Below are 25,105 nucleotides of genomic sequence, written 5' to 3' on the forward strand. Positions count from 1 at the left end.
TAAAATCACAAACATTCTGAATGGTAGATCTTATACCTACCCCTAATCACACTAATTAAAAATTACACAAAGCTAATAAAACATGACATTTCCCATGGTAATATATATACAGGTAGGGGACCTGTTATCCAGAATGCGTGGGTCCTGGGGCTTTCCGGATAACAGATCTTCATGCTTTAAATCTACTAGAATTATGTATACATTAAATAAACCCAATAGACTGGTTTTGTTTCAAATAAGGATTAATTATATCTTAGTTTGGATCAGGTACAAGGTACTATTTTATTATTACAGAGAAAAAAAGAAAAAATAATTGTTAAAAATTTTGATTATTTGGATAAATGGAGTCTATGGGAGATTGGCTTTCTGTAATTCGGAGCTTTCTGGATGACGGGTTTTTGGATAATGGATTCCATACCTGTACCAATAACCTCCCAATAATAATAATGGTGGTGTAAGTTAAAATGCTAGAACAATTTACCCATTAAAAAAATAATTATAATAATTTTTTTTAATAAAATATGTAATATATTTATTCCACTCCCCAAGTAGATACAGTAAAGTCAAACATTTCTTCCAAGTGTGCATTATAATGTTGATGCCAGCAGCAGTTATACTCAGCCATAACTGTTTCCATAGCAATGAGAACTGTAGGAGGTATACTGCACGAAAAAAGAAAACATTCTTGTTATTTCATTTTGAAAACATAAACAAAGATTATGGGCAATTGTTGTGGCTAGAGAATTAAGTGATGTACCAGAATGTTTCTCTCTAGACTGAGTATCAGTAAGAGACACCCTTAACATCCACTAAGTGGCAAAATTTCGATACCTTGGGATTATAACATCTAGGGATACAGTACCTCACTACCCAAAAAACTTTAACTCTCAGATTTAGGGAAATTTAAGTCTGAGGGGGGTGGCAGACGGAGAGATTAGTCGGCCAGCAACAAATCTTCTCTACTGCGGGCGACTAATCTCCCTGAAATGCCTTCCCACTGGTAAGAATACAAATTGCCAGCAGGATGGCATACGAATCACTTCAGATTTCTGAAGTCGCCCCAAGATTCCTTGTGAGGCAATTAGTAGAGAAGATTTGTCGATGGGCGACTAATCTCCCCCCCTCTGCCACCACCCTAAGTCATTGGCTATGCTTTCCTCTACTGAGGCATGGTAAACATGTTAAAAGGTAACCTAACAATTGTTTCACCCAAAAGAGGTGCAGGATAAAGATCTAGCACTCCAGATGGGGAGAACAATAGTATTTTTTGCAAATGTTAGGGAACATGCATGCACATGATGAGGACGTGCCCCAGATCACTCATTATGCACATATGTCCAATGTAGGATCAGTCAACGTGCCCCTATTTTTACATTGCATGCATGTGCTTAATGAGCAAGTTGGGGCACTACCTCATTATGCACCTGCTTGTACCCCAAAAGAACTTGCAATAATATTGCATCCCCCATGTAGAGCGTCTGCTCTGTTAGCGAGCACCTCTTGTGGGGAAACCAATCTGTTTGTAATATGCACCCTTAAAGTTGATCCATGTTAATATTCCCTAATAGTCTCTGCTGTCCTAACAAATTGTTCTCTGTGAATATTTTTTAATTCAGAGTACTAAAAATCGAAATGTATTGTTTTAACATTGTTTTATGAAGACAAAATGTGTGCAATTTGCATAAGTATTCAGTCACTACACATTGTTATGCTATCATTAAAGGAGCAATAACACCAAAAAATTTAATTGTTTTAAAGTAATGAAAATATCATGTGTGTTGCCATGCACTGGTAGAATTGTGTGTTTGCTTCAGAAACGCTACTATAATTTATATAAACAAGCTGCTGTGTAGCAATGCTGGAAATTGAAAAAAGGCTATATGGCACAGTTTAAATAGTGGATAACAGATAACACTATTATGTTCTACAGAGCTTATCTGCTGTGTAACCTGAGCTTTTTCTTCTTTGAATGGCTGCCCCAGGGCCGGAACTAGGGGTAGGCAGAGTAGGCACGTGCCTAGGGCGCAAAGCTGAGGGGGCGCCAGGCACGTACCTGCTCTGTCACCTACCCCGTGTCCGGTCCTGTGTCTCCCTGACTGGCGTTGGTAATTTCTGTTTTAAATGCGCATGCACGCCGGTGCGTATTTTCGTGCATGCGCGCCGTTGCGTATTTTCGCGCATGCTCGCCAGCGCACACTAAGCCGGCGCCGTGCCCGGCCAGGTTGCCTAGGGCGCCTGGCCGGGTTGGCCCAGCTCTGGGCTGCCCCCATTGCTACACAGCAGCATATTTATATGAACAATAGTAGTGTTTCTGAACCAAGCACAGCAACTTTACCAGTGCAGGGCAACATTGCATATTTTTTTTATTACTTTAAAACACTTTCATTTTTTGATGTTACTGTTGCTTTCAGTCTGTAAGTTTTAGATACAGTAGTACCCCTATTGTATGTCCCCAGGTTTTATATTTTACCAAAATTCATAATGTTTCAACAAGGCCCCATTCAGGAAAACACTTTCTATCTATCCTGGATTTCATTACTGGTTTACGCCCTTTTGACGTGGTCCCCAGGAAAATGTACTAATGTTCATTGTTCTACTTTATGTTGGGGTAAGAACATACCAGCTCATTCCCACCCTTGTGGGAACACGAGAAAGTAACCTGAAGATGTGGTGAGCAGTTCCTGCATAGAAGGATAGATGGGTGCTGTGTGGTTTTGCACCATTCTAATGATTGCAATACACAGGGTAGTAAGGTACTAAACACTGACCAATTAGCCCTAGCATATGTCATGCACAGCTTTCTATTGTTCTATTTGTTCATGCAAAGACCATGAATGATCATAACAGTAGCCACTGAAAATATTCACTTCTACCTAGAATTGGCTGGTCCTTTATTTCAGAAGAGAAAAATAAAATCTGTATAAGGTCTGTGGGTTAAGGGAGGCAGGTTACATAGTAATATAGTAAGTAAGGTTGAAAAAAAGACACACGTCCATCAAGTTCAACCTTTCAGTTTTTTTTAGTTTTTTTTAATCTGCCTGCTAGTTGATCCAGAGGAAGGCAAAAAAAAAACAAACATCTGAAGCCTCTCCAATTTGCCTCAGAGGGGGAAAAAATTCCTTCCTGACTCCAAAATGGCAATCGGACTAGTCCCTGGATCAACTTGGACTATGAGCTATCTCCTATAACCCTGTATTCCCTCACTTGCTAAAAAGCTATCCAACCCTTTCTTAAAGCTATCTAATGTATCAGCCTGTACAACTGATTCAGGGAGAGAATTCCACATATTCACAGCTCTCACTGTAAACCCCTTCCGAATATTTAGGCAGAGCCTCTTTTCTTCTAAGCGGAATGGGCGACCTTGTGTCAGCTGGAAAGACCTACTGGTAAATAAAGCATTAGAGTGATTATTATATGATCCTCTTATATATTTATACATAGTTATCATATCACCCCTTAAGCGCCTCTTCTCCAGCGTGAACATCCCCAATTTGGCCTGTCTTTTCTCACAGCTAAGATTTTCCATACCTTTTACCAGCTTAGTTGCCCTTCTCTGTACCCTCTCTAATACAATAATGTCCTGTTTGAGTTTTGGAGACCAAAACTGTACGGCATATTCTAGATGGAGCCTTACAAGTGCTCTATACAGTGGAAGAATGACCCCCTCCTCCCGTGACTCTATACCCCTTTTAATACAGCTCAAGACCTTATTTGCCCTTGATGCTGCTGACTGGCATTGCTTGCTACAGCCAAGTTTATCATCTACAAGGACTCCAAGGTCCTTTTCCATAATGTATTTGCCTAGTGCAGTCTCATTAAGGGTATAAGTGGCTTGGATATTTTTACATCCCAGGTGCATGACTTTACATTAATCAACATTGAATCTCATTTGCCACTTAGCTGCCCAGATTGCCAGTTTGTCAAGGTCGTGTTGCAAGGATGCCACATCCTGGATGGAATTAATTGGGTTGGATAGTTTTGTGTCATCTGCAAACACTGATACATTACTTACAACACCCTCCACTAAGGTGTGGGGAAATACTGAACTAAAATAAAGTCATTGAATTATAACAAACAATTCTTGGAACATGTTTTTACGTTTGCTTTTTGGTGTGCCAAGCTTATGCCATGTCAACTCAATGACACAGAGCCAATGGAAATAGATTGTGCACTTTTCCAATCTGTTTGTTTTTTTCTTCATGCTGAGACAACCGCACAGAAAATTTCCAACAAACTCGTGACCTCATTACAAATCCATTTTGCGGTATATCAAATAAGTCAGTATAACTAATTTTTCACATAAACACAACACACAAAAAGAGATCTGTGTGGGTCCAAATGGAGAGATAAACGAATGGGTTACTAGACATGGGTAGACACCCTCAACAACTTCTTAAGAGGAAGCCATGATTAATCTCTTTAGACCACATTATGTGTAATTTGGTTTGGCACAGCAGTGGGTGCCTCACTTTAAAATGCTCATTTGGAACAATTTATTACAATTTACAGTGTGAAATCAAAAACATATCTGAGAGAAGTTCCTTATTCAAAGTCTGTATGAGTGTAATAGACATCACCTCACTAATTCCCCCATCTCAATAGTCTATGGCACAAAGCTGCTTATATTTACATTGGAACACTTCTTAAAATTCTATTTCATAACTCCTCAGTTTTCAGAAAACAGAATATTTTTCTCAGAATTAATGCAAATGTTGATCATTAGAATGTTATCCTGAGTAATACTCAAAACAGATGAGAAATACCGGAACAAGCAGAACTGATTCTATTTCAGGGACACTCCTCGTAAACTGAATGTCTGTAATCAGACCATGTGATGTGAGTACTGCAAAACTGTCTAGCTGGAACATTAGGAAGGTAAGCATCAGAGTGGCAGCAATTTTGTTTACAGGAACTACAGCATAATGGGTGATTTTTGTAGAAACAAGTTTAGCCTAAAAGGTTGTGTCAATGTTAGGTGAGGAAAAATAATTTTCATGACAAAGATACTTTCATAATACTTTAGTTTTGGCAAACTGACAATCTGTATATTTTTAAGATATGAAACTGGTAGTAATAGTTCATTTTGTTGATACGAGGCAAGCTTTTCTTAGTCTAAGACATTGGGTATGTAATTGCATAGCATTCACGTGCTCTTGTGAGGGTGCTGTGTCTTGGCTGCTGCCTGGTAAAATAAGCTGGTAGAATATTTGGTAGGTGTTTTGGGAAAATGATCCCAAACAATATATTTGTTCCATTAATATTAATAGTTTGGAACTTCCTTATGACCTTATGACCATTATGAAAAGAAGGTTTAGGGTGGTCGTACACTGGTTGAGCCTGTAGTGTATTTAATCAGCCCTCAAGCCAAATGGACCATACACCTTGCATATACAGGGATATCATTCATTTAGACCAACATCCCAAAAGATAGGAAGGATGGAAGGAAAAAGGAAATGCAGCCCCTCTCACTGCCTTACTTAAAAATTACATTTTCCGTTTATGCAAAGGATGGCTGACATACAGTACATGGCCAGATGGTCAGGCAATGAATAAAACTGGCTAAGGTGCCTTACAAAATCTAGGCATGTATAGCCGGACCATTATGTGCAGGTATAGAAGTCACCTCAGATAAATATACATTGATAAAACTGCTTTACATGGCTTTTATGACATCACAGTCACACAAATAACTTTGTGTTTGTTCAGGCAAATCTAGTTAGTTTTAGTACTGAAAATCCACCTGAATGGCATGGAAATACTGCCGATCATGATGTAGAAACTAATACAGGTATGGGATCCATTATCTGGAAACCCATAAACCATAAAACTCAGAATTACGTTCATCTCCCATAGACTCCATTTTATCCAAATAATCAAAACATTTTTAAAAAGATTTATTTTTTCTCTGTAATAATACAACTAATTTTACTTGATCCCAACTAAGATATTATTAATCCTTATTGGAAGCAAAACAAGCCTATTGGGTTTATTTAATATTTACATAAGTTTCTAGTAGATCTAAGGTATAAAGATCCAAATCATGGAAAGATCTGTTATCCGGAAGACCCCAGGTCCCAAGAATTCTGGATAACAGGTCCCATATCTGAACCCTTAAGAGAAAGTTCTATTCTCTGCATCTGGAGAGTCAAACCTGGCTTGTTACAGGTCTACTAAAATACATACAGGCACACAATTTGTTTTAGACAATTTTTTTAAAAAAATTGTCTAAAACACTCAGATAATGTGAAATCAGGCAGTGGTGTTGGAGGGATGGGGCAGGGCAAGGGGATCAGCAACTGGAGCACGGCATATACATAAATACATCAGTCCAGTCCAGGGTACTATTCTGGAGCCACGCCACCATTACTCAGGGTCGGACTGGGCCGGCGGGGCACAGGGAAAAAACCCGGTGGGCCGGGCTCAGGTCCGCACCCACATGTGGCTCAACGCCGTGACCCCCTTTGTTGGAGGTCGCTGGAAAACTATTTTGTATGCAAGCATGCGCACAACCAAGGCGCCACACACATGCTCATAGACGCAGCGCTGTGCACATGCGCGCAGACGCGACACACTGGCCGGCAATGCAGGTGGGTCCGGAGGGGGGCCCTTTGGCAGTAGCCCCGGTGGGCCCCGGGCCCCCCAGTCTGACCCTGCCATTACTTGTCTTGTCCCAGGGAACTCTTGCAGTTGTACTTCTTAAGTAAAACTCTACATACAATTTTGATCAGATGAGTAAACGAGTAAACAGACATGTAGTTTACACCTCAGATTTTTGTATCAGTCCCATTACATTTTGACCCACACAGCTACATTTGATTGTGGAGTGTATCCCTTAGAGTAAAATATGGACATTTAGGGGCCTATTTACTAAACTCTGATCTGGCTTTTTGGGGCAAAACTTTACTATGAATGTATTTGTTATGAAACACACACGCATTTAGCATATAAAAGCTGAGTGAAGCTCAAGACAAACACAGTGTCTGAAATGTACAGTGAAATGAACATCAAGTAAATCTTAATAACTATCAAAGCCCAGGCAGAACAGCTCATAAATAATTCTGAATCTGTTTGTAAGAGAAATTGAAATGCTGGATTAACCATTTTTATCTTTAAACTCGATGATTTTACCAGCTTTGAATAGGTTTGTCCCATTTCCTGGGATTCCTGCCCTTCACAGATTGTCAAGTAACAATTTATTGTATCAGGAATAACATTTTGAGACAGGTTTGACTTATCCACACAGATTGTCAAAAAAAGTAACAATTTACTGTATCAGGAATAACATTTTGAGACAGGTTTGACTTATCCGCACAGGAAAGTAATGTCTGGAACTAAAACACACACACACAATAGTTGCACTTGGTACATAGAGTAGGTTATTGTAAATATACATTATTACATTTAACAACTATTAGTATAGTATATTGGGATCATAAACAAATTTGATTTTAAATTAGATATCTAGCTTACTGTGTGCTGTATCTATTCATTCTTTGAATATTGGCAATATTACATATGAGGGTTTCAGGGAGCAAAAAAATGGGAGCAAAAAAATGGGCGATTAAAGAAAGGATTACAACAGAAAAAAATTACATAAATAGACTAATAGCATTTTGCAATGTAATATTCTTTACCAGTTATTACATTGTTAATGTTAACTGTGCATAATTCATCTATCATTACAGAACAAGGTACAGGTTTACTCTCAAAAAGCCTTTCAGCTGGCAAGCAATCATATTTGCACTTTTCCTTCTCATTTTAATACTCTGTAGCCTGAGACACAGACCATAAGGAGGACTGTGTAGTATTCTGTACTTCCACATCCACTCTCCTATTAAACAGCTTTTGTAAAACACAACAGTGCTAAATCAGTGGTTTTAGACTTTTTTAGTTCAAGTCAGGCCCCCTTAGCTAATAAAAGTTAGAGCTACAGGAATATATTAGCAAATTGGTCATAATACTATAGTTCTACGTAGTCCATTTAGGCCAGCAAAAATGTTAAACTGCTAATCTTAACTGAGCTTCAAGATGGCTTTTAGCTGTATTTAGTAAAGCAAATAAGCATCCCCTAATCTCACTCTGATTTTCAGCAGAGTCCCCTGTCTCTGCTCTTGATCCCTTAAGAGGCTAGCCCAGTTTGAAAATTCTTGCTGAAACTGGTGATTAATTACCTTGTAAACTACAGAGAGCAGGGTCCTCTTTACCTTCTGTATTGATCTATCTATTATTGGTGCTTTATAAATACATGTTAATGATAATACAACAGTAATAAATCAGTTCAGTAATTTAAACAGCGGTGGGTAAAGGTAACCAATGGCCAGCATGCACCATTTTTACATTAGCTTTGCAGCTGTAGTAAAATATAAGTCCTGACAGGAATTAGAAAATTACACATATATTCTTTAAAAATATATATACCCACCCAGCAGAAATCAGCAGAGATTTAGAGCCTCACAGCACCAGACACACCAAATCAGCTGGAACCAAGAGGCACACTACTCCTGGAGGCTGAAAGTCTACTGACACACAGCAGGCTTGGGCCTATATATCTGAGGCCTCGTGCCCTGAATCACAGGAGCAACATCCATAATGAGAGAATCACGCAATCCAAGGACATCCTTCATAATTTCTCCAGGAACCACCACAGCTCAGTAGTGGCCTGCATCTTCTCCACAAGGTACTGTTATTGATAGTGGGACAGGGGAACCCCACACCTATTTCAAGCCAACCCATAGACTTTGGGACACTATTTATATGGGACAAGGTGACCACAGCACTAACCGCCTGTGTGCTTGGGCCTGCACTACAACAATAACGCTTGGTCCTGCAAAAAAACTTACATAAACCTGCATAATTCTATCCATAACCAGGACTGCAACCTGACTGGTTTACTACAAGGGAAACAGACTGAGCAGACCTCAGGCTGGCAGCCAACTCCAGAGGTAAAGCAACCACTACTTTCCCCAGCCATAAGGAATTTCTACCCGGCTTGGTCTCAGAACCTTGAACTACATGAGTGATACCACAGCCAATACACATTGCAATACCCTGATTTAACTTTTAAGCCATACAGTGAGCATACCATTTACAAGACATCAAACTTCCCTCATTGGTAATAATCAATCATCCGTGGCACTACAAACACAAAGCAAACACAGATTCCAAAAACAAGACAGTCCCCCATAATTACAATGATCCCCATCTGCACAGCAGAAGCGGAAGACTACCAACAAACTATTGAAAGAGCACATAGGATCGGACAAAATAGGAACAAAACACAACCAGTTATAGCAAAATTCCTAAACTCTACGTACAGAGACTTGATTCTACAGGCATACAGAAAAATGAAAGACCTGCAAGTGCACTGCAACAGAATACTAATCTTCCAGGACTCCACATCAGTGTCTCAACAGAGGTGAGAATTCACTCCTGTCTGCCGATACCTACTGTATACCAAAATAATATTCATTCCTCACTCATATACCCAGGCAAATTGAGAGTGACACTGAATGGCCAAACCCATGTATTCACCAAATCGCAGGCAGCCTTTTGATAATCAATGGTCTTTATAATTAACGCACGTATCACACAAAGAGCATAGGCCATTAGGCTTCTTAATCATGATATGCCACCACAGCTTTTTTCTTTTTTAATTATTTTGATATTGATGAATCTATAAATATATTTTCTTTTTGGATATTTTAGATGATGCTGTGTTTTGTTAACACTTTGCACTTTAGTATGTATTGTTTACAATATATGCACAATGCAGTCAAATTATGGCTATTGTTAGTGTTTGTATAGCACTACATTTTATTTATTATATACTTAGTATGTATTGTTTAAGGCATTTCACTAGTATATTGTTATTTAAAATTAGACAATTTTGGAATGATCATGGTACATTTCACTACGGGTTGTGCTTGTATAACTTTGTATTCGACAAATAAAGGAACCTATCTATCCTAGTTCCAAAACTAATACCCCACAAGTAACTCGCCCTAGCTCTCTCTAAAATGTAGATTTTAAAATACTATCCACAATTATAGCCTATCGACTCCAACTTTTAATCCCAACTTTACTAACTACCCATCAACTAGTAATTGTGTGAAATAAGCACATATACTCCTGAGCCTAGATGCAGAGAAAGTCTTCAATAAAATATTATGACCCTTCTTATACCAGGTGCTTGAAATTAGAAAATTGGGTCCCACCTTTAAAAAATATATCCACACATTATATTCCAATGCAGAAACACAACTCCTTCTTAATGACCAGATCACAAACCCAATTGCCATACAGAGGGCAACACAACAGATATGCCACCTGTCACCTTTACTATTTAATCTGACCTTAGACCTCCAAAACATGACAAAATTCCAGGGAATTTGGATAGGCTCCCATGTAACGAAACAGACGACCTTCTGTTATACATAGGAAACCCCAAACAAGCCCTACCACATATATTCACATTAATAAACCAATTTGGACAAATTTCTCCTTACTGTATCAACATAGAAAAATCGGTGGCTACTTAATTGGGCCTGAAAAGCACACCTAGAAGGAGTGTAAAAAATAATTTCAAATGTGCTAAAGACAAAATTCCCTATTTACCGGTAGGCATACAACTAGCAAAATACCCCACTGAACTATACTACTATAACATCGCAAATGGCATAGAAGAACTAACTACATAACATAAAAAATGGCAATCATATAATCTTTCCTTTATGGGCAGATCTAACTAATTAAGATGATTGCCTTTCCAAAATTGCTCTATAAACTACAAAACGTACCAATATTGATAGCTAAGTTACAACATAAAGTTACAACAATACACTCTAAATGGAGGACTGAACTTCCCCAATATCAAACAATATAATGGTGTCGCCCTTCAGACATGTAAAAGACTGGATAAATACTCTGCAATATTGAACTCTATACAAACACCATGCAGGAACAACAATTACTCACACGCACCCACCTACTATACTTACAGCAGGAACTAATGGCGAAGCGGTAAATAACCCATTGTTACATTCAACCTGGCTAGTATGGCAAACAATACAGAAAAAAAATCTCTGCCACACACACTACACATCCCACTTTTACAAAACCCAGAGTTTCAAAGTCGCCAAGCACTACAGATCTAACAAGACTGGGACAGGAACTATGACTGGAACTATATGAAATTTACTTTTACAAAAACCGCAAAGCACCACTCACATACACCCAAATGTGAGATAAATATCCCTCATTATCCAGGAGTGTTTTTGCTTTCCTACAAGCCCAAACTACTACTATCCACCACTATTCACAGAAGGACTGGGATAATACCCTAGACAGCTTTCTTTGGAACCCTAGTAATGGGAAGGGAGACATATCTTTTAACTATAAATTCTTAACAGAAAATATAGACCACGAAAACTTGACAAAGGGACAGAGACAATGGACAGTGGACATGAAGCAAATTCTTGCAGCATATAAACAAATGTGGTACTCTTTACTCCACTGGTCTTGTACAAAGCTCAGTGGGGTCCCTGCCTGACCTAATGCACTATGGAACATTTTTGGCTCCAGGTATGCAATCAAATACCTGGTCAATTATATACCCATCTTCACAATGGACAATATTGGAGGCGACTCCAGACCCCGCCATACATATGACCAGGGGAGCCAAAATAGACTCCTACTGATCCTGTCAGCAGTCACTAAAAATACCATTCTATAAGTATGGATTTGTGAACCTCCCCCCACACACACACTATACTGTTCCAATAAAAGCTATTCTTCACAGACTTGGTAGAAGTGAATACAAAACAGCCCAAAAATTCATTGAAACATGGGAGATGTTTATTAGCATATGAAAAGTTCAAATATACAATTGTTTCCATACCACTGACTGGTACATAACACAGATCTAAACCACAAATTCAACCTTCTGAAAAAAAAATTTGGTATCAGAGACCTTGTTAAAAACATGATACCTAAGATAAGAACAATTTTTGTTTATTGGTTTTTCTTTTTCTATTTGTTTGTTTTCCTTCAAGTTTGCTTATATTAAAATGTATGTTTTTACAACAATACGTAACCGTAGATTGGCGGTGCACATATTGATCCAAGAACGATACCATTGAAACAAACACCGTCCTTTCAGTTTTGTGCCCATTCATGTCTTAATAACTGGACTTGTGAAAGATGATATCAAACAAATAGAGTTCAACTTCTCACTGAATGATATATATGGAGTTTCACGTGCACTGTACAACAATTGATCAATAAAAATGAATGTTTAAATAAATATATATATATATATATATATATATATATATATATATATATATATATATATATACAAACACAAACACTGCAGTACATTGGCCTAAAAACACTTTGCTCCAGTAACAGGCCCATATTGTTATCTTGTCATCTCCTGTGCTCTTCATTTGCAGGCTATTCTTCCCTCAGGCAGCACACAGCAACTAACAACATATAATTATATTCCAATTGCTTGCACTCACTCATCCTTTCCTGTCATAATACTCATTCTATTTCTATGTACACTATTTTTAAGACTATTTTAACATACACAACTTTCTCTAACTGAACTGACCTTCCTTCCTCTATTACACTGTTTACAATGTCTTTCAGATTTTGCAGTTTAGTGCTTCTATGTCACCTAATAAGATGTCAGTTAAAAATAATTTATTTATCTTAAAGGACAGGGAAAGGTCAAACTGCACTATCTTAGTTATGTGTACCATAGTATGTTCGGTAAATCAGAGTGCTGCTCTGGGTTTCTTAAGGCCCCCATACACGGGCCGATGAAAGCTGTCGACAGATCAAGTCGGCAGCTTATCGGCTCGTGTGTAGAGCCCCCCTACGGGCTTTCCCAAACGATATCTGGCCGAAAGTCGGTCAAATGCCGATCGGGCAGGTTAGAAAATCCCCTCGGATCGCACAATCTGACAGCCCGTTTGGCCTCCATTCTGATCCGATCGTTGGGCCCTAGGGCCCACGATCGGATCAGCCCGATATCGCCCACTTCAAACATCACCAAACGAGCGTATCTCTACGTCTATGGCCACCTTTAGTTTGTCTGCAGTGAACCTAGTTTCGTACTAGGCTCTTTCCGTACAATCTAGTACTCATCTTACATTTGTCAATTTCCTTTTCTTTTGACAACCCATTGGGCCATGGCCCACTGCATGTCTACTTTTCTCTAATGCTGGTCTGAAATTTCTTGATTTCTTTTTCCCCTCTTTGCATAGTGGGTCAGCGCTGCGCAATATGTTGGTGCTCTAAAAATACATGTTAATAATAATAATATGTGTTATATTAGGATGTGCAACATTAGTGTCAATAGATGTACATCATCAGGCAGATTGAACAGCTATGTACTGGGAATGAATTATGCTGAGAATATCTTAAGTAAGCTGTCTAATATAAAATAAATAAATATAAAAATATATATATTAATTTATATATAAAATAAATATACATAATATAGAGTTTGCTTGAAGGCATTAGGTTAAACAGACAGCATGTTTGGTCTACAAGAACCTTTCCTTCCACTTTAAGGATCAGGGCACACAGGCAGATTCGGGGAGATTAGTCGTTCTTTGGGGTGAATAATCTCCCTGAACTGCCTCCCCTGCTTTTCCAGCAGCTAAAATGTACATCGCTGGCAGGACGGAAACTTCGGGCGACTTTGGAAAACGAATTGCTCCGAGTGCCATCCCGCCGGCGATTTACATTTTAGCCAGCGGGAAGACAGGGGAGGCAGTTCGGGGAGATTAGTCGCCCCGAAGAATGCCTTTATTCTTCGCTGGGCGACTAATCTCCCCGAATATGCCTGTATGCCCTTACCCTAAAAGATGATACTCCCAAAAATAATAAAGATTTTTTTCTTTGCATAATGAAAGAAAATGTAGGGCTAATCCATAACCAAATAGCATGAAACCAGCACAATGTGCCCATCTAAGTACAGGCATGTACAGACAGTACACCAGTTAAACAAATGTTCAGTACTAAAACGTTATCTTCACAATCAAATGTCCAATATCCAAAAAGTGAATTGCAGCTTCCTGAATCATCCCTTTGTGCAGGAGTAGAACTACAAGGAAGCGCACATCAGATAAAAACTATATAGTATAGTAAGTTAATACAAACTGTGTATATACAAAATGATGTCTGAAAATGACCAATAAAATCCACTTAAATTGACTAATGCTCTTGTGTGACTTCTCCCTAACGCAAACCCAGTCCCAGTGAGTCAGCCTACTCACTAGGTATAGACCAGTACAAAGTTGAATGGAAAGGAATAAAGGTGCACATGGTCCTGCAGCAGATCTTCAAATGCTCCAGCAGTGAAACAATGTTCCATTAAATAAAGAAGCCAGTATATAGTGAAGCAAGTTTTAATAAATGAATAAAACACAAAAAATTGCTACTTACAAGACATCCAATATATCACATAGAAAAACAGATGAATACAATTTAGTCCAATGCATTTCACATGGTTAAATGCCCAACTTCCTCAGGGACAGGATTTATAAACACATAATTTTTTCATTCCCTACATCCCTTTTAGAGGTACATTTTAAGGCCTATGGTGACATCCACCAAATCATGCGATTGCGCAAGTGACTTAACACATATATGCATCTAACATGCTCAGTATATGAATATTGATACCATCCAAACCTCCATATTGGCACATGTTTACTAAAGGGGGAGCTCCTAAAACAAACTTGCTGACAGACAGTACAGTCTTGAAAGCTGAGGCCTTTAATAAGTTTCATAGTGTTGTTTTTTTTCCTGTGTAGCTCTTTCACTTTCAAGTGTTATCATCAATACTATAATAAATGAATTCATTAGGGGAAAGTAAATACAAACTAGAGAGGTACATTTCCTGAAGAAAATGTGAGTGGTGCTTGCCGTGGCAAAACTCAGGCCCAAATCTGATTGGCTGTTGTTGCCCCGCCCCTTTTTTTCCTAATTGTGAACCACAGTCACTCAGTGACTAACATACCAAAGTTTGGGAATGCTGTCATTTAATGTGTAAAAATGGCAGCATTTCTATTTTTTTCTATTGAAAATCAATGAATGAAATTTGATTGGTTGTTGGTGGCTCCGCCCACTTTTTCTAAACTTGAAGTGGAAACCCCCAGCGACCACATTTGTGATATTCAAGGTCCCTGACATCAATACTGAGAGAATGGCAGCCTTCTTAATTTTTCCCATTAAAACCAATCAAAGAAATCTGATTGGTTGGTTTTGGCTCCACCCACTTTTCTTAATTTTAATCCCAGTCCCCCAGTGACCAACTGTGCCAACTTTGAGGAGGCTGCCATTAACCGTCTAAGAGCGGCAGTAGTTTAAAATTTTCCTATTTAATTGAATGGCTGAAATTTGATTGGCTGTTATAGACTCCGCCCACTTTTTGTAAATTTTGGCTGCAGTCACCCAGTGACCCACGGTGCCAAGTTTGGGAGCTCTGGCTTTATTACTGTGAGAATTACAGCTGTTTACATTTTCTCATTGAAGTCAATAGGGAAAATCTGATTGGTTGTTTGCGGCTCCGCTCACTTTTTTGGGTCCCCAAAATAGGACAGAAAAGTCACAACACCCCATTCCCGAATAAGCTGAACGGTTTGACACCTCATTCATGGGTCTGCGACAAACTAATTATTCGATAAATTCCCCATTATAAGTCAATGGGGCAAATTTGGGGACCTCTCCTGCCCCGGGGGTAAAACTTATACCCTCGTGTGGGGTATCATCTGACACAGGTCGCAAACCTCTTCAAATGTGGTAAATTTAACGTTTCTACAAGATTCCCTCTCTGCGCTAGAATCCGTCAAAAGTTGGCCTCAATGTTAATCTATGGGACTTTTCGGGGTGGTTAATTGCCCCCGCAAGGGGCAATTAACCACCCACCCCTTAGAAAAGTCATACCACCCCATTCCCGATTAAGCCGCACGATTTGACACCTCATTCATGGGTCTAGGACAAACGGTGCGGGACTAGTTACGCGCCAAACTTTCATACGGAAGAAGAATAAAAACTAGAGAGGTACATTTCCTGAAGAAAATGTGAGTGGTGCTTGCCGTGGCAAAACTCAGGCCCAAATCTGATTGGCTGTTGTTGCCCCGCCCCTTTTTTTCCTAATTGTGAACCACAGTCACTCAGTGACTAACATACCAAAGTTTGGGAATGCTGTCATTTAATGTGTAAAAATGGCAGCATTTCTATTTTTTTCTATTGAAAATCAATGAATGAAATTTGATTGGTTGTTGGTGGCTCCGCCCACTTTTTCTAAACTTGAAGTGGAAACCCCCAGCGACCACATTTGTGATATTCAAGGTCCCTGACATCAATACTGAGAGAATGGCAGCCTTCTTAATTTTTCCCATTAAAACCAATCAAAGAAATCTGATTGGTTGGTTTTGGCTCCACCCACTTTTCTTAATTTTAATCCCAGTCCCCCAGTGACCAACTGTGCCAACTTTGAGGAGGCTGCCATTAACCGTCTAAGAGCGGCAGTAGTTTAAAATTTTCCTATTTAATTGAATGGCTGAAATTTGATTGGCTGTTGTAGACTCCGCCCACTTTTTTGTAAATTTTGGCTGCAGTCACCCAGTGACCCACGGTGCCAAGTTTGGGAGCTCTGGCTTTATTACTGTGAGAATTACAGCTGTTTACATTTTCTCATTGAAGTCAATAGGGAAAATCTGATTGGTTGTTTGCGGCTCCGCTCACTTTTTTGGGTCCCCAAAATAGGACAGAAAAGTCACAACACCCCATTCCTGAATAAACTGAACGGTTTGACACCTCATTCATGGGTCTGCGACAAACTAATTATTCGATAAATTCCCCATTATAAGTCAATGGGGCAAATTTGGGGACCTCTCCTGCCCCGGGGGTAAAACTTATACCCTCGTGTGGGGTATCATCTGACACAGGTCGCAAACCTCTTCAAATGTGGTAAATTTAACGTTTCTACAAGATTCCCTCTCTGCGCTAGAATCCGTCAAAAGTTGGCCTCAATGTTAATCTATGGGACTTTTCGGGGTGGTTAATTGCCCCCGCAAGGGGCAATTAACCACCCACCCCTTAGAAAAGTCATACCACCCCATTCCCGATTAAGCCGCACGATTTGACACCTCATTCATGGGTCTAGGACAAACGGTGCGGGACTAGTTACGCGCCAAACTTTCATACGGAAGAAGAATAAAAATAAGTTTGCAAGATAACAGTAGTGATGCTTTGCTTCGCAAGCACCACTAAATAACAGTAGTGATGCTTTGCTTCGCAAGCACCACTAACTAGAGAGGTACATTTCCTGAAGAAAATGTGAGTGGTGCTTGCCGTGGCAAAACTCAGGCCCAAATCTGATTGGCTGTTGTTGCCCCGCCCCTTTTTTTCCTAATTGTGAACCACAGTCACTCAGTGACTAACATACCAAAGTTTGGGAATGCTGTCATTTAATGTGTAAAAATGGCAGCATTTCTATTTTTTTCTATTGAAAATCAATGAATGAAATTTGATTGGTTGTTGGTGGCTCCGCCCACTTTTTCTAAACTTGAAGTGGAAACCCCCAGCGACCACATTTGTGATATTCAAGGTCCCTGACATCAATACTGAGAGAATGGCAGCCTTCTTAATTTTTCCCATTAAAACCAATCAAAGAAATCTGATTGGTTGGTTTTGGCTCCACCCACTTTTCTTAATTTTAATCCCAGTCCCCCAGTGACCAACTGTGCCAACTTTGAGGAGGCTGCCATTAACCATCTAAGAGCGGCAGCAGTTTAAAATTTTCCTATTTAATTGAATGGCTGAAATTTGATTGGCTGTTGTAGACTCTGCCCACTTTTTGTAAATTTTGGCTGCAGTCACCCAGTGACCCACGGTGCCAAGTTTGGGAGCTCTGGCTTTATTACTGTGAGAATTACAGCTGTTTACATTTTCTCATTGAAGTCAATAGGGAAAATCTGAACGGTTTGACACCTCATTCATGGGTCTGCGACAAACTAATTATTCGATAAATTCCCCATTATAAGTCTATATGATTCCTAGAGATACAGCCCCCACCTGGACTCGCTTCTGCGCAAAAAACGGTAATCACTGGGGAGAGAGGGGGCAGAATCGCAAGAGCCACCTCAGACGGCAAGGGGCACAGAATCACCTCTGACACTATCTCATCTATATGAACAAGTGTGTTTTGAGGGAAAACTACAGACCATTGCCCTGCATCCCTTACCATTGTATTAGATAACACCCTTCAGTTTAAAGTATAGGTGTATTCATCAACTAAAATTGCTAATTGCCCCACCTTCCACAGTTATGAATACTACACAAAAAGAAAGAACTGTATAGATTTATATTTTGAAGCATTTTAGATAGGGGCCAATTATAATGAGCACACAGGGAAAATAACTGATTGGGAAGTGGAGACACTGGAAATAAATCATCAGCATGTGAGAGAATAATAAACACTTACCTCTAACCACATTAAATGATTTATTATTATAATGATTTCTCAATTGTTAGATGTGCATGATTGCAAAGTAACCCTATTCAGGATACAGGAAATATTTTAGTCTCACATATTACATGTATACTAGAGGTAAAACACAGGAATTATTATAAACTGTCAACAATTTAACTATAGAGCCTTATGTAATAAAAACCACTAAGCTGGTTCAGGTGCAGTAACCTGTAGCATCCAATAAGGATTTTGCTTTTAAACATGACCAGTAAATGCTACACAATGATTGGTTGCTATTGCATTGCATAACCCTTTGTCAGCATATGTGACACTATCACTTGCTTCAGAAAGCAGCAGCATATAGTATGCTACAGCAACTGCAAGCTGCCACAGATCACGAGACAAAAACTCTTTTCACTGAATTGCCTGCCACGTTAACAGAATAATCCTTCATTTGTTATAGAGCATCTTTTTACTAATTCAGTGTGTTATACTTGATAACACATGATTATTATAACAACAGTCATATTTGAATTATTGTTTAGTATTCCTACAACATGGTGCTTTAAAATATGTACTGTATGTATAGCTTATGTGGAATGTACTTTTCTCTTCTTTTTTTAAACTTGTAAAACAAAAATACAAATTAAAAGACAAAAACAAATGGGATTTTAGTCTAAGGGCACATGCATTTTTCTGCCAGAAAGACTGCATCATGCCATTGCATTGCATCCACCTGTCATTGCACACAAGGAGTGGATTTTGTGGAGCTAGCCTAAGGGATCAAAGTGTAACCACATCTATCCACACAGGGAAACCTTAAGGGCCACTGTCATTCCCATATATTTTCCCCTACTGGATTTGTGCTCTAATAACGCCTATTAAAAAATGGCCTGGGAGAGCACTAGAGCTCACTCCTAGTGCAGGCAGTCTAGTGCTTCCGGGGCCATTTTGGCCAGTTTATTACCGCCCCCCCCCAACTGGAGTAGTTTCAAATTTCAGCAGCTATTTACTATAGCACTCAGGCAGTGATGTGACTGTGACACTGAAATTTAAAAAGAGAGGGTCTCAATAGAAAGAATGGAAAATGTATTGTTTTTAAATTATTTGCCTTCAACTAACTCCTTCCATCTTTAAAATGGAGGGTTCACTGACAGGCTAAAACGAATGCTCTGCGAGGCTGCAATTTTATTGTTATTGCTACTTTTTATTATTTACCTTTCTATTCAGATCTTCTCCTAGTCATCTTACAGTTTGCTAGGTTGCTAGGGTAATTTAGACCACAGAAACCAAATAGGTGCTGAATTTCCAAACTAGAGAGTTGCTGAACAAAAAGTTAAAACATTTTTTTTTTAAAAAAAAAAATATCGACAAAGTATAAAATATAAAGACCCACTGAAAATTGTCTTAAAATATCTAACACTGCAGTAAGAATTCCTGCAAAATGTTGCAAACCTAGCTGTTAGCCACAATCAGTCACAGAAGAGCCAAAATTACTAAAAATGTTGGCTCTAATATTTGTTACTTACAAGCTTGTGTAAACCATGCCATTAGATCTTAATAAAAATGAAAGTGCATAAATTATCAAATGCAAGTTTTATCTTATATCAACCAGGCCTTGCAGTGATCAAGGTACTGTAGAACTCCAAACCAAACCATGCTTACTGTTATATTTGCAGATGTTCTCTGAGTGATAAACTAGAGCTACTAAATTCAGTTTAAAGCCAAACTGTATATTTGAAAAAGATAAAGCCACTGTTGCATAGAAAATAAGTGTTTATGGAATGTACTCAATAAGTAATTGGAAGTGGGATCTCCTGCTACAAAAAATTCAGTTTATTTAAAGATACATTTATGTAAGAGTTTCTATACAAATTAAATATTGCTTTCATAATGCTAGTAGTAACCAAAGCAATTGTAAAGGAAGGACAAAAAGTATACAGTATTTCTATAATTAACGATAGCTTTATTTAGAGTGACCTTGAAATCTGATCTATGGTACTGCTGCCAAAATTAGGCTGCTGCATGTTTATTACAATACTACCTGAACAGCCAGTAATGTATGTCACTGTATGCTAAACTGAATGTACAGCATGTGATCCAGTCTAGGAATACCAGTGACTCAAATAGACACAACCAACTGTAGACATATACTTTATAAAGTGGGGAGGAAAGATCTAAAGTTGGCTATGCATGGCCAGATTTGGTTAGTAGTTTGACTAACTTCAGATAGACTGCCTGATCCTCTCAGTAAGTATTTCACTTCAGGGGCCAACAGACCATGCTGATCTGGAACTTTAATATCACTTCTAATATTCTCATATTTTATAAAGGGCAGGTACATATATAATTTACAGGATATTCATGGCTCTAGTGTATTATACAGTGGCAACATATTCTGCAATGCTGTACAATAAATAGGTTTATACACTAAGAGAACTAAACCCCCCACAGTCAAAAGTCACTGCCCCCCCTCCCCCTGCACAGTGTTACAGCAGAATTGTGTCCCCTTAAGAAATAGTGTCCGCACATGCAGAACAGTGCAGCAGAGCACAGGGGCGCCATGTTCGCCAGCCTCGACTTCTTCGTTAAGCGATCGACATGTCTATATATGGCGCATGTGCAGCTGGAGCCGGAAAGCTCTGTAAATTTACTGAATGACAAGAAGAGGATCCGGAAGAAGCCGAGGCTGACGAACATGGCGCCCCTGTGCTCCTCTGCCCTGTTCTGTATGTGCGGTCAGTATTTCTAAAGGGGACACAACTCTGCTGTGACACTATGCAGGGGGGATGCGGGGACGAGGACTTTCGGGGGGAGTGGGGACTTTTGACTGTGGGGGGGTTAGTTCTCCTTTAACTGATACAAAAGGTGAAGAGGGCCCTTCCCAAAAATAGGTTACTGTTATCATATTATACATCACCAAGAACTTCCATGGCCAAATAAAGGTTTAAAGGCCTAGTGGTTTTCTTCAGATTATGAAACTCCAAGTTGACATCTAATATCCTCATATTTTACAACAGGGGTGCATTATTTATTAAAATACACAAGTTTAGGTAAGTCATGTGACAAAAATTACATCACTAAGCACTGATTTATCTATTGACATCACTAAGCCACATTTTTACTGTTATAATTAAAAGGCTAGTCATCATTCTTGTGTGTTATATATATATACAGTAGTTACACACACATGCATACACACTCACAGAGAGAGTTGGGTGAGTTTTGCAAGTTCATACAGGTGAGTATGTTGTAGTACATCATTTAAGTAACATTTAAGTGGCAGATAGCCTAAATGGTGTTATTAAAAGGGTTGTTCACCCATCATGCTTGATAAAGGGGCTCGCCCCGAAACGTTGCACGTCCGCACTTAATAAACGCAAGGGGTAACCCTGCATAAAGTTCCTTGTGTGCCAGTGTGTCTACCATTTTGTTCACCTTCCAAACACTTTTTCAATTCAATTGTTTTCAGATTGCTCCCCATAAATGAAGACTTTTTTCAATTACTTTCCATTATTTATTTCTTACTGTTTTTTCAAAATCTAAGATTAAAGTTTAAGGTTCCTGTTTCTAGTGTTTGCGTCTTCCAGCTCAGTAATTTAGGCGCAGACTCTAAACTGTTACAATTCTGCAACATTTACTTGATACATTTCTCAGCAGCATCTCAAGAATTGGCAAATATTGTATCAGCTAACAGCTGCCTGAAATGAAACCCAGAGATTCTGCTCAGCAGGGACAAAGATAACAAATGTATATCTAAATGTATCAATTTAGAACAGTTTACAGGGTCGGCGACCCCCCTCTGCTTTAGAAGGTGAAACATGACGCTCTACACTTGAATATTAGAAAAACAGTCACACATAGATAATAGAAAGTAATTGGAAAAAGTCTTTATTTCTGATGAACTATCTGAAAACAACTAGGTATTTGAAGGTGAACAACCCCTTTAAAAGAGAAGGCTAGTCACAATCACTGGGGGTGCCAAAAGTTAGGCACCCCCCCGTGATTGCTGATTTTCCATCTCCTCTAAGGTTACTGTGAAAGAAAAAAAAGGTATTTTAAAAGTGGACAATAATGAAAAGGAGTCAGTACCTGAGCTCTGAAGATTGTGTGCTACCAGATCTATTAATGGTGCACACAGACACTTACATGTAAATCATAAATGTTGTAAAACTGAAGTTTTTTGTTATAAAAAAAAGGAAGTGTTTCCCTGCACTGATACGCAATGTTAATATGCATAATGTGAAATTACATAACCCTTCAGGACAAAGAGCACATGTTTAATGGCAGTGCGTTGAATATTTCAGAAGCATGGTGCATGGGGAAGTTTAATGATAAGGAAGGAACAAGATCAGGCAAAAAAGGCTATTTTTTCTTAAAGAAGTCTAATTATATGGACTACTGTATATACTTATAAGTATATGGACTACTGTATATACTTGTGCCCTAATTCAATGGGAGTCATGAGAAGAACCGAGAAATAAAAATATATGTTCCCCCTGTCAGTGGCTGACAGGGGGGGGGGCATGAGGAAGCACTTAGAGCTTGCCAGATCCACTAACCTCTCTGTAACCTCCCACCCCCACCAATTTACAAACAGTATCTCTGGGTAAACAATGCCAGCATCCTACTCACCTCAGCATGACATTGTCATTCCTCACTGACCCTGTGCCCTGGCATACACAGGTTTGTTCCCCCAAACATCAATATCATTCTGACAGGCATCACCAGAAAATGCCAGCATTATACAAACACACACATGGCTTTATCCATCAGCATCAATACCAGCAGGTGCTCAAACATGTATTATTGCTGTGCATCCGCCACACTCTCTGGGCTATACATTACTGAATTTGGCTTCAGTGTGTGAATTCACATACACATTTCTAGAATGTTATAGACATATACATTGATTACACATTGTATAAATGAAAAATTGATAGATGTAGACAGATGAAAAATAAAGTAATATACTGAATGCATGGATAAACAGTTGGATAGAGGACAATGATGTTATAGGAAAGATGAATGGCATGTATATGGAATGATCAAGTGTTATAATGTTAAATCAATCTTCTATTATATATAAAGATGATAGATGATAGAGAGAGAGAGATAGAGAGAGAGGTGATATATAGATAGAGATAGATAGATCGATAGATAGATAGATAGATAGATAGATAGATAGATAGATAGATAGATAGATAGATAGATAGATAGATATGATGATAGATAGATAATAGATAGCTAGATAGATAGATAGATAGATAGATAGATAGATAGATAGATAGATAGATAGATAGACGATAGATAGATAGATTAAATAGATAGATAGATAGATAGATAGATAGATAGATAGATAGATAGATAGATAGATAGATAGATAGATAGATATATGATGATAGATAGATAATAGATAGATAGATAGATAGATAGATAGATAGATAGATAGATAGATAGATAGATAGATGATAGATAGATAGATAGATAGATAGATAGATAGATAGATAGATAGATAGATAGATAGATAGATAGATAGATATATGATGATAGATAGATAATAGATAGATAGATAGATAGATAGATAGATAGATAGATAGATAGATAGATAGATAGATAGATGATAGATAGATAGATAGATAGATAGATAGATAGATAGATAGATAGATAGATAGATAGCTATAGACAGACAGACGATAGATAAATGGGTGATACCAAAATGAATATTATATAGATACTGGATCCCCAGACTGATGCCATAATGGCAGTGGCTATGAGAGCTGTGCAGCATGCAGACAATAGGGAAACAAAATGTAGAGCGGAAGGCTGAAGTACCTGCTCGCCGAAGTCGATGGCGATGTTGGTGATGCCCAGAGGAACCAAGAAGCGGATGAGGGGCCAGTAAGGCGTGAGAGATGGCAATTTCACCATAATCCCTGTCGGTCAGTAAACAGCCCAGGCACATGGGATGATGATACAACAGGACTCCAGGAGCACAGCGATGTGAAGCAGCTAGCAGCAGAATAACGGTCCGCATGTGGATCCCTTAACAAGAAATGCGAGGAATCATGTCCATCCCTGCCCTCCCACTCAGCAGTGATCCGCAGCCAGCAGCAGTAGGAGGGACAGCCCAAAGATCTCTGCTGCTGACAGATTATTTTCCATCACCCATTAGTGCGGGGAAGGTAAAAAAAATATTAGCGCCGGTGACACACACAGGGGAAGAGAATGTGTGACACAAACACGTTGTTCTGTTGCCGGGGCTGAGAGAATGTCATGTGAATGTGTAGCCGGGAGCTGCCGCCGTTGCTTATAATGTGCGTGTGTGACTGACAATGTTTTTCTCCTCCCCCATTCACTGTGCATGACATAAAAAAGGGGGAGGTCACGATGTCTTCTGGAGCTCATGGGAGCCACCGTGTGGCAGTGGGACCGGTTGCTGGCAGTAAACAGGGGGATTCAATATGGCTGTTAGATGACAGCACACAACCTTACACAGGTCTAAATAAGCGTTTCGTCGAGGTGCAATGGCAGAATCCTAGTTTTTGGGGATAGAAGGAGAAGCAAGCTTTTCACCAGATTCCTACACAAAGAACATTTTCGTGGTCACGT

At 39.0% G+C, this 25,105-nt stretch overlaps 1 protein-coding gene across 1 annotated transcript in view; it reads right to left on the reverse strand.

Annotated features, from left to right (window-relative positions):
* Nucleotides 1-24,803, reverse strand: part of ankh.S (ANKH inorganic pyrophosphate transport regulator S homeolog) — an 83,367-nt gene extending 58,564 nt beyond the window's left edge. Inside the window, 1 exon segment of the mRNA NM_001090455.1 lies at nucleotides 24,329-24,803. Coding sequence (NP_001083924.1) covers nucleotides 24,329-24,424 — 96 coding nt within the window. The 5' untranslated portion in view covers nucleotides 24,425-24,803.
* Nucleotides 24,804-25,105: the final 302 nt, after the last annotated feature.

Source organism: Xenopus laevis, chromosome 6S, assembly GCF_017654675.1.
Source record: "Xenopus laevis strain J_2021 chromosome 6S, Xenopus_laevis_v10.1, whole genome shotgun sequence".
Taxonomy (NCBI): Eukaryota; Metazoa; Chordata; class Amphibia; order Anura; family Pipidae; genus Xenopus; species Xenopus laevis.